Source organism: Xyrauchen texanus, chromosome 49 (assembly GCF_025860055.1).
Source record: "Xyrauchen texanus isolate HMW12.3.18 chromosome 49, RBS_HiC_50CHRs, whole genome shotgun sequence".
Taxonomy (NCBI): domain Eukaryota; kingdom Metazoa; phylum Chordata; class Actinopteri; order Cypriniformes; family Catostomidae; genus Xyrauchen; species Xyrauchen texanus.
Window position 1 is genome coordinate 8,194,486 of NC_068324.1, and position 18,080 is coordinate 8,212,565.

General features: G+C 37.8%; 1 protein-coding gene across 1 annotated transcript; it reads right to left on the reverse strand.

Annotated features, from left to right (window-relative positions):
• Window positions 1–8,705: 8,705 nt before the first annotated feature.
• LOC127640688 (C-C motif chemokine 3-like) lies at window positions 8,706–10,154 on the reverse strand. Its single transcript, XM_052123382.1, has 3 exons — window positions 9,894–10,154; window positions 9,557–9,671; window positions 8,706–9,184 (listed from the first exon to the last, which is right to left on the reverse strand). The coding sequence occupies exons 1-3, from the start codon at window positions 9,961–9,963 to the stop codon at window positions 9,073–9,075; spliced, it is 297 nt and encodes a 98-aa protein (XP_051979342.1). The 5' UTR covers window positions 9,964–10,154; the 3' UTR covers window positions 8,706–9,072.
• Between the last annotated feature and the right edge of the window lie 7,926 nt (window positions 10,155–18,080).

Below are 18,080 nucleotides of genomic sequence, written 5' to 3' on the forward strand. Positions count from 1 at the left end.
ATTGTATACATCTTATACTGTGTGTTTGCTATCCTTTTGCTATGTAATATTCTCATGTTAATAACAAATATTTTGTTTATAAAATAATGTGTGATTTGGTTTACCATTTTTTATTAAAATATAAATTATAAAAAAATATCCTTATCAAGTGTTTTTTATATGTTATGCTTTTATATGTTAGTATTCAACATGAGTGCATCAAATCCAAGCTTTTAAGTCTGTTGCAGTCTAAGATATTACAGCAAGCTCATAGAGATGCAAGTGTTTCATAATACAAATCAGTGAAACATATGCCAAAGAAACCAGGAAAGGTTAAGAACATCAGAATACAGTATACTGAAGCAGTGGTTTTAAAAACTCAAAATTAATGAATAAATAAAAATTAAGGATGGTCATTCAAGACCTTTTCAGGGGAGTAAATTATGTCTATCCAGGGATAAAAAAAGAAATTGGGAGAGGAAACAGTGCCTATACTTCCACTGTATATGAAAGATCAAACAATGGCAAAGGAGAACCAACAAAGACGGGCTACATTTGTCTGAATGTGATGCCATCTACAGTGGGAATTTTTATGATGCTTTATGAAAAGGCCATCTGTGAACTGAGTGCATGAACATTTTTGAAAGTCTAAAGTTTCTTCATGACTACCATAAACATGTAGGGGAGAGTGGGGTAAGATGAGCCGTTTTTTTTTACTTAAGTTGACCTAAAGCCAAGAGAATATGAGACAGGAATAAAACTAATGCAATACCACAATTTCAGGATGTGTGCCATCAATTGAAACCTTAGCAGTGTCCATCCATCCATCCATCCATCCATCCATCCATCCATCCATCCATCCATCCATCTTCAACCGCTTATCCGAAGTTGGGTCACGGTGGCAGCAGCTCCAGCAGGGGGCCCCAAACTTCCCTATCCCGAGCCACATTAACCAGCTTTGACTCGGGGACCCCAAGGCGTTCCCAGGCCAATGTGGAGATGTAATCTCTACACCTAGTCCTGGGTCTTCCCCGAGGCCTCCTCCCAGCTGGACGTGCCTGAAAAACCTCCCTAGGGAGGTGCCCAGGGGGCATCCTTACCAGATGCCCAAACCACCTCAACTGACTCCTTTCGACGCAAAGGAGTAGTGGCTCTACTCTGAGCTCCTCACGGATGACTGAGCTCCTCACCCTATCTCTAAGGGAGAAGCCCACCACCCTTCTGAGGAAGCCCATTTCGGCCGCTTGTACTCGCGACCTAGTTCTTTCTGTCGTGACCCAGAGATCCCCAGTCCACTGAACCGCACACCTTCTCCACCTCAACTATGCCTCGATATCCTGTCCATGAATATTACAAACAGGATTGGTGACAAAGCGCATCCCTGGCGGAGACCAACCCCAACATGGAACGAACTCGACTTCATGCCGAGGACCTGGACACAGCTCTCGCTTTGGACATACAGGGATTGGATCACCCTAAGAAGGGACCCCCCCACCCCGTACTCCCGCAGCAGATCCAACAGTCTCTCCCGGGGGACCTGGTCATACACCTTCTCCAGATCCACAAAACACGTGTAGGGCATACTGCCAGGCCCTCTCCAGGATCTTTGCGAGAGTAAAAATCTGGTCCGTCGTTCCACGGCCAGGACGGAACCAGCATTGTTCCACTTCAATCCAAGGTTCAACAATCGGCCAAACCCTCCTCTCCAGCACCTTGGAGTAAACTTTACCAGGGAGGCTGAGAAGTGTGACACCCCTGTAGCTGGCACACACTCTCTGATCCCCCTTTTTGAAGAGGGGAACCACCACCCCGTTCTGCCACTCCTTAGGCACAGTCCCAGACTTCCACGCAATGTTTAAGAGGCGTGTCATCCATGACACCCCCTCCACATCCAAAGCTTTCAGCATTTCTGGTCGGATCTCATCAATCCCTGGGGCTTTGCCACTGCAGAGTTGTTTGACTACCTCAGTGACCTCCCCCAGGAAAATATAATCTGATCCCCCATCAGCCTCTGGTTCTGCCTCTAGCATAGAGGGCGTGTTGGGATTTAGGAGTTCTTCAAAGTGTTCCTTCCACCGCCCAATAACCTCATCGGTTAAGGTCAACAGCATCCCACCATTGCTCTATACAGCTTGGATGGTTCCCTGTTTCCCCCTCCTAAGGTGGCGGATGGTTTTCCAGAAGCACTTTGGTGCGGTCCTTCTCCATGGATTCTCCGAACATTTCCCACATTCACTGCTTTACCTCCCTCACGGCAGAAGCCGCAGCCCTTCGGGCCTGTCGGTACCTTGCAACTGCCTCCGGAGACCTCCGGGACAACAAATCCCTCAAGGCCTCTTTCTTCAGTCGGACAGCTTCCCTGACCACCAGTGTCCACCACGGTGTTCGAGTGTTACCACCCCTTGTGGCATCTAAAACCTTGAGGCCACAGCTCGCCACCGCGGCTTCGGCAATGGAAGCTTTGAAAATTGCCCACTCCGGTTCAATGTCCCCAACCTCTGCTCATGCTCTGCCTGAGGTGTGAGTTGAAGATCTCGTGGACATGGTCCTCCTCAAAATGTTCCCAGTTCACCTGCACTACTCTCTTGGGCTTCCCAGGTCTGTCCAGAGTCTTTCCCCACCCCCTGACCCAACTCACCACCAGATGGTGATCGGTTGACAGCTCTGCCCCTCTCTTCTGCCCTTCTCCGCCTCAGATCCGACGACATGATTACAAAATCGAGCCTAGGGTGCTCTGGTACCACGTACACTTATGAGCATCCTTATGTTCGAACATGGTGTTTGTTATAGATAATCAATGACTAGCACAGAAGTCTAATAACAAACATCCACTTGGGTTCAGATCGGGGAGGCCGTTCCTCCCAATCACACTTTCCAGGTGTCCCTGTCATTTCCCACATGCGTGTTAAAGACACCTTAGCAGTGTGTCTAACTCAAATAGACAACAAAATATGGGGTCCCAACTTGCCTCATGTTAGGGGTAAGTTGATCCAGCTGACAGGGTAAGTTGAGCCATCTGAGAAAACAGTTAGGCCAACTATCAATAACTATTGTATTAACCAGATTTGAAAGAATAACTATATTATTAATAATTAAATACCAATATTATTGGTGTTCATGAAATAAATATTACAACTAATTTGCCTAATTTCTGAAACAATCTCGACCTACAGTATAAGAGTTTAGTGTCACTCAGTTTAACTTTGTGGAATGCATTTTTTATGTTGCACTCACTAAGCCTAGCCTGTTCTATACATTCAGAATAACCTGCCAAAACTTTCTGAAACCTGAAGATGGTTTGCCAAGTCACTAGGATTAAGAAATAGACATGGCAGTCTATTCTCTGTCCCGTTGCTGGGGACTGGAATGTTGTTCACAGCATTTCTTTGTAGTGTGGCCACAGAATCTCTCAGAAGGTTTTTTTGTGTGGTCTGCAAGCTCCTTCACTATGTCTTCCCAAAATATATTCTTCACCTCAGAGGTTCCTTTGTATCCAGCTGTTAATGTCTTCCTATCCTCTACCTTTTGTAGATATCTGTGAAGGTATGACATATCAATCTTCTGTAATTATGTGGCATGACAGCTAACATGAAATATAATGTCAGTTATTCACTGTTAGGATGCAACACTAAACATGAGGGAGTAAGATGAAGGCTCAGGCACGGATTTAGAAAGCAGAGGCCCCTGGGCACAAAATCTTTTTTTCACACTATCTTCTACAGCCGGTCTTGCCGCTATCAACAGTTTCCGTGGTAACCTGACTCATTGTCATCATCAGACAAAGCCGACATAGCCAAAAAACTGATAATGATACTTTTTTGTGTGCAAATAAATGATTGTTAATACGCATACACACAAACACACACACAAAAAAAAGGATGAGGCCACACAGTTAGTGGGGTCTTGGAGGCCCCCTACAGGTCGGAGGCCCCAGGGCACTGGCCCAATCGGCACGGTGGTAAATCCGGCCTTAGTTCTGGCTCATTTTGTCCCACAGCCACCATTTTGGGAAAAGTGCTTAGTCTAGCAACCCAGAGCTACACTTTTGCTAATTCACTCACATGTTTTTACACACTGCCAGTTCATCAACATATCTGATATAACATTTTAAACTGAGATGAATTACTTTTGATGAGAGACTGATCACTCCTGATATGCCAAAAAAATATAGCCCAGACACTGATGGTGGATCAACTTACCCACTGGCTCATCTTACCCCACTCTCAGCTAGGCCAATCTTCCCACACTCTGACTCTACACCAAGCTTCTGTTAAGATGAATGGTCCAGTGTGGTCAGTACTCTTATTCTTAGGACGTGTGACATTTGTGCTTGTAAGTTCTGCTAGAGATTTTCATCTACTTCGAACACTGCTTCTGCTTGACCATGTCATGCTAAAAGGTATATGTAGAGCAAGGTCTGGATAAGTAATCACAAGAATGAAGGACCAAACCTATGATTGCTAAAGGTCCCTGTTACTTACTGTAAGATGCCAATATTCAAAGTGTGTGTAACAGTGTACAATATATATATAACATAAAAAATATTATTATTAAAAACTATCGCTCCCACTGAAATCTTTCAGACTTTCTGACTTTCATCACAAGATGGCAGTAGAGGATTTTCAACAGCACTTGAAGAAGCAGGATGTTGTTTTCCCCATTGAAGGAATTCTGTTTAGTTGTTAATATATGCCTAAACCTTTAAAGATATACTGTATATTCTCTTTGTTTTTTGTATTTCTTCACTTTACTCTAATAGATAGCCTGCTATATGCAATATATTTTTAAGGATGTTAATTATCAAGTAATATTTACTAACATAAGGGAAATTTGCTGTTCATATGCTCCTAACCAGGGGCGTTGCTAGACATAAAGCTCTACTGGGGCACAGGCCCCCCATTACACATATAATTATTATTTTTTTTTCTTGAAAGCCTGCTGCGTGCAAGAAGTGTGCAAAACAATGCACTATACAAACTTCCCTAGCTTAACCCACTATTCCTAAACTGCAACTAGTACTGGGAAATGTACACATGTAGAGATATTAATCTTCAGGAAAATATTTACTTGAACATTATGTACATGAACAATCTCAACATGTTTTACGGCATAAGATGCATACACTGTATGCAAATAATAAAACCGAAGAAACATTCTTGCACATTAGGATTATTCTATATTACACATTACACATCAGGAAAACCTTTGTCAAGTAAGTCTATGGAATTGCATTATCCAACGTCAGGCAAAACGGCCTTAGACAAAACGGCTTTAGACAAAAAGGTTCTAAGAATGAGCAGAGATTTGGTAGCTAGGCAGAGTTGGTAGCTAAACTGGCTGTTTGATTGCTAGCTTGCGAAACTAACTGAGCTATCTCTAACTTTATAAATGCTCATTAAGTTTACCTGCAACGACATCTCAAAACAAGCCAAACTACAGTCCATTTTAGTTGCTAGGTAATTAGCACACAGCAGCCATAGTTACTGCCAACTGTTTATGTGGTGTCCTAAACTAGCGCTAGTGAATTAAATGATTAATTTCATATCCAAAAGATTGATTAACTGTTATCATACACAAAGACAGTACTAGAGAACACAAAAAAAATAATAATTCTCTGCAATTCCATAGACTTGAAGGAGGTTTTCCTGAGACTTGACATTTCATCTGATGTCTGAAACCTGACTCTGAACCATTACTCCTGGTCGGATGCTTCCGTAAATATTTAGTTCATACGTAGGGTTATGTTCTACCTAAGTTTAATGGTGCAACGCTTAAATATTTAGCAGTGCGTAAGTTGTGACTTAGTGCCCATTTACGCCACAACTAGGCTAAGTTGTAACGTATGTATAGCTGGTGCAACCGGCCCCTGGACTTGTGTGTGGCTGTGCGCGCTGAAGTGGCTTTGGTTATAGCAAGTGTACAGGCGCGTGGCTCACGGACATTGATTTCTGCACGCGTGAATCAGATTTGTGTTTTCGGTTAAACTGCAAAATCCCATCAAAACTATTGCGGTCACGGATCCAAAAATTATAAGCATGAATCAAAATAATAAGCCTAGATCAAAATAATTAGTGAAGATAAAATTAAAAATAACAAGCATAAAATCAAAAATATATAAAACACATTTAAGATATGCTGCAAAAAACTAAAACAAAAAAAACAACAGAAATTAAAGCAAAGTCATCTGAATTGCAAACAAAATCATGTTTTTCTTGGTTATATTACTGTTTATTGTTACGATTGAGGACGGGGGCTGACAAAGGTTGAGGATCCAAAAGCAGGTTTATTGATAAACAAGCAAAACAGGAGCAAACAAAACCAGGATGGGTAAAATGAAAACGAAACACAAAAAACGCTGGAACACGGGCATGGAAGCGAACATCAACAACATTCAACAAACGACCAGGTAATGGAGGAACGGGCAGGGTTATATACACACAAGGCAGGATGATTACAAACAAGACACATGTGAGAACAATGACAGTGAACACGAACGCTAACAAGGAGACTATGGAGTTAAATAATGGACAAAAGTGAAAACTAAGGAGCAAGGTGAAACACGACAGGGTAACACATGACAGTTGTGCTCTCTGACAAATTTGCTTGGGTTTTCCGAGTAGGCCAATATCATAGTCCGTTAACACATGTATCGAGTCATGTATCGATTTTGATCTGCATTTATTATTTTTGTCTGAAATTATTTTTGCTCTTACGAGTTTTTATCTGTGCTTATTTTTTGATTCACGCTTATTATTTTAATTCATGCGTATTATTTTTGGATCTGTGACCTCAATACTTTTGATGAGATTTTGATCCCATACAACTGTTTTGTCAGACCAGTAATGCAGACCAGTAACTCCGCCCCTTCGGCTATGTACTGCAAGCCACAAGCTCTGAGTGCACAAAGTGTCTAACGTTCAACACTCCGTTTTGATGGTGGAAAAAGTGCATCATCTGGGTACTTAAGTACACTTCTTTTTGTTGCATATTCAGTGTAAACCTGCTACTTGCTCTACTTACACTACAAAATCACGTAGAATAGTGAAGAATTGTGCAGTTTGGGATGCACTTCTAGTGCTTCTCACTTCCAAGATCACATGTACTTTATCTCTGTATAAACATTTATCTTTCTTCCTTTTTTTATTATTATCATTATTAAGCTCAAATTCACCCCCTTGCGATGGCTTTCAATTTTCAATGCAAACAGGCTGTAATAGATACCTTCATAAATACACATATATGCACCTGAAAGTTCAACGGAAGAGTGTGTCAACACTGACTTTTAAATAGATGACATTTGTTTTTGCGTACAGAAAAGAGAACTAAAATTGGCTTATGTTTCTGCCAACTTCTCAATTTCGACAGTGTAATACACATGACCACAAACCCTAAATGTGGATAACAACGTCACTCGCACTTTGAGATCTCAAACATCACAAATATTCCAACTTGTTTTTTCACACTACACTTAAGCCTGGCTTTACAACTTTATTAACCCTAGGCTAGGAACACTATTGTTTCTGGTTTAGGCAACACTTCTCTAGAACTGCTTTTAATCCTTTTTTGTGGTATTTATAAAAAAAAAAATTCTGAATAATTATGGCAACCAAATGGGTTTACATGGATGGACAGTTATTGAAGGAATAATACAAGTTAAGTTCAATCAAAAGCATGCATCAAAAGCAATCAAATGGCATCTCTTTGTTCCAATACGCAAACCTGGAATACAGAAAAAACACAATCAATCCTTAAATTCTTCACTTTGCAATACAAATGTGCATACAAGCCTGTAAACTCATTTAAACCAACAGAAATGACAATATACAATCAAGGCTGCGAAAAAGCACAGATACTTCCCCTTTTCCAATATAGGCCTAATGTTAAAATCCTTTGTATATTTAATCGTAACTTATAAATATATTTCTAGTTCTCATTTATCAAATATTGTACAAGTTTTAACAGAAGAATGAAAGTGATTGCTTTTTTAAAATAATAAACTTCACATTTCTGCCTTTAAACCCTCCAAAAATTGGCCCCATTCACTTCCATTGTACTGTAAGTGCCTATATGTAACCTCATATATATATATATATATATTTATTTTTAAAGGTGGTATTGAACATTACGCCAAACTCGATTGAGTTTATCTTGTTCTGAACATTTGTGTGGCAGGGAGGATGGTGAGACCGGGTCGTGATGCTGCACTCCTAGCCCCTAATCAGGCTAATCAAGCCCCTGAGAGGGATAAAGGCGTCCGGAGTAGGCAGTTCCAGAGAGAGAGAGAGAGAGAGAGAGAGAGAGAGAGAGACGGGCAGCTGCCCGGCACCTGTGTGTGTTTGTCTTTTGTTTAAGTTTGTTATTAAAATATTATTTATACTGTTAAGCTGGTTCTCGCCTCCTCCTTTCCATTGAACTGTGTTACAATGTGCTATTAATGTTATTAACCTTTAAAATATATAAACAAAAACATTAACCAAGAATTTACTAATGTAGAATCAAGAAATCTTATTGTCCTGAAGTATTGTAGCATTGTAAAAATGGAAGAAATTTCAGAATTACATTAGCTCTGTTTTAAAACTATATTTGGTTACCAATTCCAAGTGTGAAAACCCAGTAGAGACCCAGATAGTGATTGAAATAATCAAGTTCCATTTGAATAAGTTCAGTCTTTATTATGAACCTTTAAAGTTACATACAGCAAACTTATTCATATCATTGTTGTTTATCCTTTATAGAAATAGTCAGAATCTATATATTCCATTATGTATCATATAATTATTTTAGGCTATAGTCTGTAATACTGTATCAGCAGGGAAAACTCTCTTTAGAAATACATTAGTAAGATAAATAACAGACAAGTCAAAAAGGTAAACAATTCAAACAACAGGGAAAAGAGACACTTAGATACATTCTGGATCAGTAACCCATAGCTTCAGTGTGCTGATCAATTAGTGACAATGCGTTTGTCGGTGAGTGCAGGAATTGCGTTTTTTTTTTTTGGTTTTTTATTCTCATATGTAGCTCCTCTCAGGATGCTCCACAATTAGAAGCTTTCAAACAGATTCAGAAAGCAGAGGACGCAGTCCATCATGGTTACAAATTCCCCTGGCTACCAATGCGCTTGCTGTCAAGAGTCTTGATGTGCCCCTGAACCCATGAGTCAGTGGGTCTGGCACACATCTGACGCCCTTTAACTGTCTTGAATCTGGAAAGAGAATATCGGTACTGTTAAAAACACATTAACTCACTCTCTGGGTCAAAATAATTCAAGCATATTAACTGTTAACAAATGAACACAAGTAACTTTTTACTTAGGAATTTTTGAGCTATACTTTGAGACATCTGAAGCCACACAGTAGCTTTGTGTGAGGAACAGATTGAAATTGAAGTCATTATTCACCAATAATTTGTCATTTTTGGAGCTTAACAGCCAAGGTAACTATGAATTGTTGTAGTATGGAAAAGATCTGCATAAAGATTTTTTTGTATTGATTTGTACCTTTCATTTTTGGGTGGCCTATTCAATTAAAGCTGTAAAATATTAGATGTTTTTAGACATTCAGAAGAAAATACTTACAGCACGGCTTCATTGGGGCACTGCTGGCTTGTCATACTGTACTCAACAATTAATTTGATGGGCAGGGGACGGTCCGTAAAGGAAAAACAGCATCTCTTTGGTCCAATACGAAAACCTGGAATACAGAACAAACACAATCAATGCTTGAACTCTTCGCTTTGCTCTACAAATGTGCATACAAGCCTGTAAATTCGATTTTAACCAACAGAAATGGCAATGTACAAACAAGACTGCAAAAAAAGGATATTTCTCCTTTTCCAATATAGGCCTAATGTTAAAATGCTTTGTAAATTTAATTGTAACTTTTAAATATATCTCTAGTTCTCATTTATCTTACCTTCACTGAGGGTAATTGAGGCCAGAAGCACCACAACTGCGGAGAAAATGATGTAGCGAGAGGCAGTCATATTTTACTGGATATCTAGATGAATTAATAGAGAGTCTGTTGGATGATGTGAATCACTCAAGCTGGACTTGCTGTGTGATTTACTGTCCTGGCTCTCAGTCTTTATAGGGAGTGTTTTGTGTGTGGGAGACCCCTCAGTTGTAGGGGATTTTGCTATGAATTCTTCTACACACAAAGAAAGTCCAGCATTATCTGCTGTTCTCCCACTTTGTGTTTGACCTTAACAAGTTTACTTAGGCCTCGAGGGAAACAGTGCTGACTCATTTTTAAAAGGGACAGCCCTATTAGCAAACCTTTCGGTTCCTCTTTCGTTATTGTTCCTTGAACAAAATCACTAGTGTACTACAAATGATGATACTAGAAAGATATTAATGTGTAACAATAATTATAATAGAAAGATAATAATGGAATTATTCATTATTATAATCAAAAAATAAGCCATATAGTATAATGTAAAAAAAAAAAAGAGTAGTAAATATGGAATAAAATGTTTTTATTATATTTGAAAAAAGTAATTAAAAGTAGGGGAAACACCACACCTGGAGTCGCAAGTTTGAATCAAGGGCGTGCTGAGTAAATCCAGTCAGGCTTCTTATGCAACCAATTGGCCCGGTTGCTATGGTGGGTAGAGTCACGTTGGGTTACCCTCCTTGTGGTCGCTACAATGTGGTTCTTGTTCTCGCTGGGGCGCGTGGTGAGTTGTGTGTGGATGCCGCGGAGAATAGCGTGAGCCTCCACATGCCTCCGCGGTAATTCACTTAACAAGTCACGTGATAAAATGCGCGGATTGATGGTCTCAGACACGGAGGCAACTGAGATTTGTCCTCCACCACCTGGATTGAGTCGAGTCACTACCCACCACAAGGGACTTAGAGCGCATTGTGAATTGGGCATTCCAAATTGGGGAGAAAAGGGGACAAAAAAGTAGGGGAAACAGGGAAAATGGTCAAAGTTTTTTACACTTCACACACACATTATGTGACAACATGCCCCAATAGCAGGCAAACAGTAACCCATTACAATTTAAATACTTGCAATCTGATTACAGTAACTGACGTTCTGTTAAGTATATTACTTTATGTACATTACTTGGGTTACATATACTTCAGCATTAAAAACATGAATTATGTCACTATGTAGATCTGTTTGTGTTTCTGTGCCAGCTTTTCATTGTCATTGTAAGGGAGAAATGTGTGGTGCTGAGTGTATGACTTGCATGTACAATGAACAAGGAGGATATAGACATTGTTTTGAATTTGTTGAGCAGAAAAAAATAATTGGTTTGTGAAAGTAACTTAAAAGTCAAATATGTAGTAATGTGATTATGATTCACTTGACGTAATGAGAAGTCATTAAGTCACTGAATCACAATTTGACAGATATCTTACTTAGCATTGGCCCTGACCTGGCATTTATGAATGAATGAATACCCTTGTCCTGAGAATACAGTTAAACTTTTTGGCTAAATTCAATATTCAATATTACCGTAAATCTCAGTGTAATTCTGCATTTAAAAGTAATACTTTTGGGAAGTTGTCCTGCAGTGTGGCATGATGTACTCCATCTGATACTACAGTACTGTGAACAGTATTTCGCTAATTATTCTGTATGTAGCTTTATCATCGTGTTAACTGAGCGAATACATGGAATATTTGAGCTTTTAAAATTAATCTGACACACTGTAGGATCATTTAAAACAAACCAGAGGAGGTAAAAGTGTCATGTGACCACTACCTACATCTTATGAACATATTTAAAGAAAAATAGGCAGCATTTTTAGAGGAGCCAAACAAAGATTAAGTATCACATCCTCTTGATAATGGCATGACAAATGACAACAGCCACATTAACAGCAAGAACCGCTGACATGCCTTATTTAGACATGCACAGACAGTTTCACCTGAAATTTAAACCTCCTTTCAGTTAGAAAAGACCAAGCAAAAAAATCTCCATAAAGAACACTCCATATGTGAATACAAAAATAAACTATAACCTGAAGAGTTGATTGTTTAGGAGCCACATTATTTATTCTCTCGGTTCCATGAATGCACTGAGATGCTGTTGAGTTAGATTGTACTTTCTTTCTTTGACTGCTTTTTCATACACATTTGAGTGTGTCAACGTGAAACAATATTCCAGAAGTCACACTTCTGTAACCTTGTGTTTTTCTTTCATAGGGCTTGTTGAAAAGCCACATCTAGAGCACAATGCTCAAATAGTCATTGCTCTTCCATTGTAGAAGTCCTGTTAATATTTTACAGCCATTAGAGGATACTTCCTAGTATAATTGAATTTGTCAAAGCTACGTAAGTTAAGTTTAGGTACCTTCCTGATGATTCACAAAGTGATGTTTTATTTTATGGTGCTCTTTGGCCAACATGACAAACCATTTGCTTTTAAAAAAAATATTTTCATTTGGAAAGAAGATCCTCATGACAATGTAGCATTCATCAATCATTCTAACCAGACAATTCCCTTTGGATTTTTTTTCAATCATCAGAATGCGTAATGAAGGTATGCCATCATTTTAATAAAATGACACATATTATTAATTGAACTTACTTTTTTTTTTTTTGGTACAAAACGCAGGGGAATCATTTTAGGGAACTTTTCTAAAGGAACTGTGTTTATCTCTTGGATTAACATCATACTCATTCCCATACTAAACATCAGATTTGAGCATTTTTTATGTATTTAATTTCACCTCCCAAGCAATTGTGAAGCATTTGTAAACTACTAATTGCTTCAAATGACTAATATTAATTATATTTTATCTTTATCTAAGACAGAGCAAAGTTTAACTTATGAAGAAATAATTGAGTTTAGTCATAATAGCACTTGGTAGGCCAACCAGGAAGGCTAATTCTCCATTGTTTCCCTCCAAAAGATTTATAAAATAGTTGTTTTCATGAGTTAAATAAGATCTGTGGTTTACATTACCTGACTTTGACATGTTGCTCTACAACAAATTTTCAAGCTGCTGTGTTACTTTAAATATGTAGATAAAGACTACAAGTGTTGTCCATTTGGTCAAGCATGTGTACTCACACGTACTGTAGTCCTTATTCAAGCAACTTGTTAGCAACTTACACAGCAAGTTCAAACATCGTGTTTGAGGTATGATTGCACGTTAACCGACGATACCCCAACTTTATATTTCTTCAAAAACTGATGAAATTTCACAATTCTCCAAATTAGCAGAGTGTATCAATGAAATAAAAGATTGGATGGCCAGAAATGTTCTACTTCTCAATTCCGAAAAAAACAGAGGTACTAATTACTGGACCAATGACCTCTAAAAATAAGCCGCAAAAATATTATTTGACTCTCGATGGATGTACTGTTACATCATCTTCAACAGCAAAGAACTTAGGTGTTATATTTGATACCAATCTTTGATACCAATGTTTGTAGAACAGCATTCTTCCAATAAGAAATATTGCTAAATTTTGACACATGCTCTCTAAAACTGATTCATGCGTTCATGACCTCAAGACTAGATTATTGTAATGCATTACTGGGAGGATGTCCAGCAAGATCAATAAATAAACTTCAATTGGTTCAAAATACAGCTGCCAGAGTGCTGATAAGAACCAAGAAATATGATAAATTTACCCCCATTTTATCATCGTTACATTGGCTACCTGTTAAATTCCGTATTCATTTTTTTATTTTGTTAACTACTTAAAAAACTTTGAATGGTCTAGCTCCAATTCAATGGTCTAAGTGAACTTCTACCACGCTATTTTCCATCATGTTAATTACGATCACAAAATTCTGGCCTATTGATTGTTCCTATTTGTTGAATATCAAAATCCACAAAAGGAGGTAGATCATTTTCATATTTGTCTCCTAAACTATGGAATAGTCTCCCTAACACTGTTTGAGATGCAGACACACTCACTCAGTTTAAGTCTAGACTAAATACATATCTATTTAGCCAGGCATACACCTAATTTTCCTAGCACTATACATAAGTAATATTGGCATTATATTCATGATGTTAGTCAGAGGGGAACTGGTCCCACAGTGAGCCTGGTTTCTCCCAAGGTTATTTTTCTCCATTACCAACATCTTATGGAGTTTTGTGTTCCTTTCCACAGTCAATATTACTTATTTTTAAACATAATTCACAACCGTATTTTATCAAACTACAGAATGATGACTCTAAGACATTATAGATATAACAGTTTCATTTTCTGTTAATGCATGATTTCCTATAAAGCTGCTTTGAAATGATGTGTGTTGTGAAAGGTGCTATACAAATACAAATGACTTGATGACTTAATTTAAGCTGTAGAACAATACTTGAAAGTCTATTTAAGTTTATCCTTTTTTACTGATAAATTGAAAACTGTATTCTAAAAACCCATTGGAAATTCCCAAGGGAATTGGGACATGACTCAAAAATGCTAATTCTGTTCTGGGTTTTCAGACTACAACAGACAGCATGATTAGGTCATGCTAATGGTGTTTTCTAATTTTCTTAACAGAAAAATTCATTTATGAAAATTATATGATCATGCTGAAACTGTTTTGATTGATAATTCTATGGCAAGAGCGGGGTTGTGATCAATCGAGGAGTTCTAATTTACCTGGAGCAAGCTATCCGTTAGCATTCCTGTTAATTGCAATGGCAGTTGTCAGCTGGGGCATATTTACAGACACAAGAGCATACACAAACTGCATGCTGCCATCTTTGCTTGATAGGCACTCAGTTTCAGAAACCTTTTTTTTTTAATCTAATGTCATAGGTGAATTGACACATTGGAATATATAAAAATCAATATAATGTCAATGTAATGTACAGTCCTATATACAGTATTTAATGTGTCTATCATAATGTAGTCAATAAACAACACATCATAAGATTATGAACCACAGACATTATTCACAACACCAGACTATAATGTAAACATATTAGTTAAACACTATCATGCCACAGTTACTGTTTATTCCTTGTAGGCAGCTCTAACATTCACACATATGACAAAATCAGACCAGAAAAACAAAAAAAACTAAAACATTTGTTACTTCTAAATGAAATGTTAAAATGATGTACAGGTAGGCGTGTGTACACACACATTAGACTTGCTTTATCGTGGAAAACGTTTATTTAAATGTCCTCAAAAGTCCAAATTGGCAATATTTGTGCTGACTTCAGACCTGTATGCAATTTTCCTGGGACTTGGCATGGATCAAAAGCAATTTTTGACGTTTTCCTTGTTATTGTTGCACAGGCTCACTGCTTCCTCCCGCTGATGGTCACAAATATAACCACTGAGAGGAAACCACTGAAACAGGTAAATTGGCAGTGGTATCCTTCCTTACATCTATTTCCATACTTAATTGTTATTGGTCTTGTGTTCCTTGCATTTATTTTGCCTTTACACTGCACAGTGACTGTGTTGATTCTTGTGTGCAGTTGACAGAAATTAAGACAGCAAAAATAACATCAGAATATTCGGATTAAGAATCACAGAGTCCCGAAAGGATGAAAGGATGTGTCATTTCATATATGCAGAACATGAGCTTTAAAGGTGCTGAAAGTGATTTTAGTGTTCTGAAGCTTTCACGTGACTGAGCCTTGAATTAGCCACGCCCCTGATTCAAAAACTCAAAGATCATTTTGAGACCAAAACCGAGCAGCATTGTTTGTTCCTGTCAAATTCAACATTGGCACAATAGCACCCTCAACCAGCATCTCTGGCATGGGGGGCAGGCATGCTTACGAGGAGGCTCACAGCTACAGCCCCTAGCAGCAATCGCTAGTGCACCTCTTAAGGCCAGGGGAGTGAGGTTTACACACTCATTTACATTTATGCATTTGGCAGACTCTTTTATCCAAAGCAACTTACAGTGCAATTATTACAGGGACAATCCCCCCAGAACAACCTGGAATTAAGTGCCTTGCTCAAGGACACAATGGTGGTGGCCATGGGGTCAGAACAAGCAACCCTCTGATTAACAGCCCTGTGCTTTAGCCACTACGCCACCACTCCACAGCTATCTATTAGTGAATATGATGCAGGTATATGTGCTGAAATACCATGTGCAAAAGTGGCGCAATTGTTTAGTGAATCTGCCCCACAATTAATAATCTTAAGAGTTCCTACAAAATCCTTTAGTTTTACACGTTGGCCACCAACTCAGTTTACTCACATAAAACAAGACTTGTATTATACTGTAGATAGGTGCCGTAATTAATATTGGCATTATATTTAGGCTGTTAAGCAGGAGGGGAACATTACATTCTTCAGTCATGGTACATTGAAAGCAAAATTCACCTTTAGCTGTTGTAATTCTAAGGAACAGAGAGGAGAGTTTTGGGAATTTCTGATTTTAGTTCTGGCTGAAAAGACATTGAAATTTGTATCAATGTAGACCATCTCAGAGTAAAATACTCACACATTATTTTGGAGAGGGCAAAGAGACGGCTTTTCGACTTTTGTCATAATTTCATTATCATCTGTTCTTATCTGCTTTGTAAAAATTACCAATATTTTACAATATTTACCATTAGTTTCTTATAATAAACTACTGTATTCAGAATTTTATTATAAAATGAATGCAGGATATGTAATTGTCTGCCATAACACCAAAAATTACAGGAACAAAAATAATTATAATAACACACTGCATGGTGGGAGAACAGAGTTTCATTTGAAGTCAACATTATGGTGTTTAGTGTTTCCTTTGGCTGGGACCTTTGACTTAATATTCTGTATTCATTTTGGTGGTGGTGGCGTAGTGGCTAAAGCACAGGGCTGTTAATCAGAAGGTCTCTGGTTCGATGATTACATTTGTCTCTCATGAACTTTTGGTGTACTTGTCAACCAGGCATTATCAATGGTGACATTGAGATTCTATAAAACAACACTGTTAAATTCCAGTAATTGCCTAGCCCTGTTCACTGCAAAGTCAGTAAACAGTTGTATTAATTGTAATAAACAGTAGAAATATTACTGTAAAATATACTGTGAAAGTCATGCAACTAGTAGCCAGGACTTTACTGTAAACTCACACTAATTTATTTTTTTACTTTGTGCACTTGCCATAGGCCTACTTCACATGGTTTAATGAAGTTGAACTAAAAATAAATTCCATTTGTCACGTCTCTTTGAAGAGCAATTAATCTCATTTGTAAACACACCAAAATATGCACAGAAGTACTGAGAAACAATGTAATTCATTTGTACAGGAACTATCTAAAACTAGAATGTTTTCCTAAAATGCTGTATTAACAACTTATTTTCATCTTTGTCCACACAAAATTCACTCATTGGTGTTATAACTCTGAAGCACAGAAAATAAAAAGGTTTTTTGCCATTTTTGTTTGTAGTTTTTTCTGAGAAGAAGAGCTTGGGCTATTGAAATGTTTTCTTTTTATAATGTATTGTAGATATATATACTTACATAATGGCTTGGATTGGACAAAAAGGTGATGTAATTTCAACTTTCTTATTTCTTCTTTTTGGAATTGGAAAATTAGTGTAATAAGGGCAGCAAGGATGTCATAAAAAAATAAAATTTTAGACATAATACTGCAATAATCTGCGTAAATTAAAGCAAGAGGTATTGACCTAACATCCTTAACTGAATATCTACATTTGTTGTCAATAATCTTCACTTTTATCCATTATTTCTTGTTTTCTTCTTTATTAGATAGCCATTTGAGGTATCTGTGCTACAAGCTCAGAACACCTAAGTGTTTTGTTATTTATAATATAATGTAATTAACTCCTATACAAAAATGCATTCTGACCCAGTTTACCTCCTGACTGTTCAGAGTCCATGCTAAATATGTACAGCAATTCCTTTACCATGTGCAGGTTATTGCAGGCCTTGTCTTTTATGTTTTGGATAGTTAACATAGGCTGTATTCATTCTCTATAAGTTCTGACCCTTTCTCCAATTTTGTTAGATTTGCATACAAAAAGACAGCCAGCACAAATATTGTTGAAGTTCCTTTGTATTTTTAAAATTATATGTTTAATTCTTTGGGCAACGCATTTTAAAAAACAGAAAAAGCCAGTTTGCATCGCATCTGCAAGTGTTTAAGTACAGTATAAGTAATAGTAATATACAGTATATGTTCTTCGTTCATCTTCATGTGCA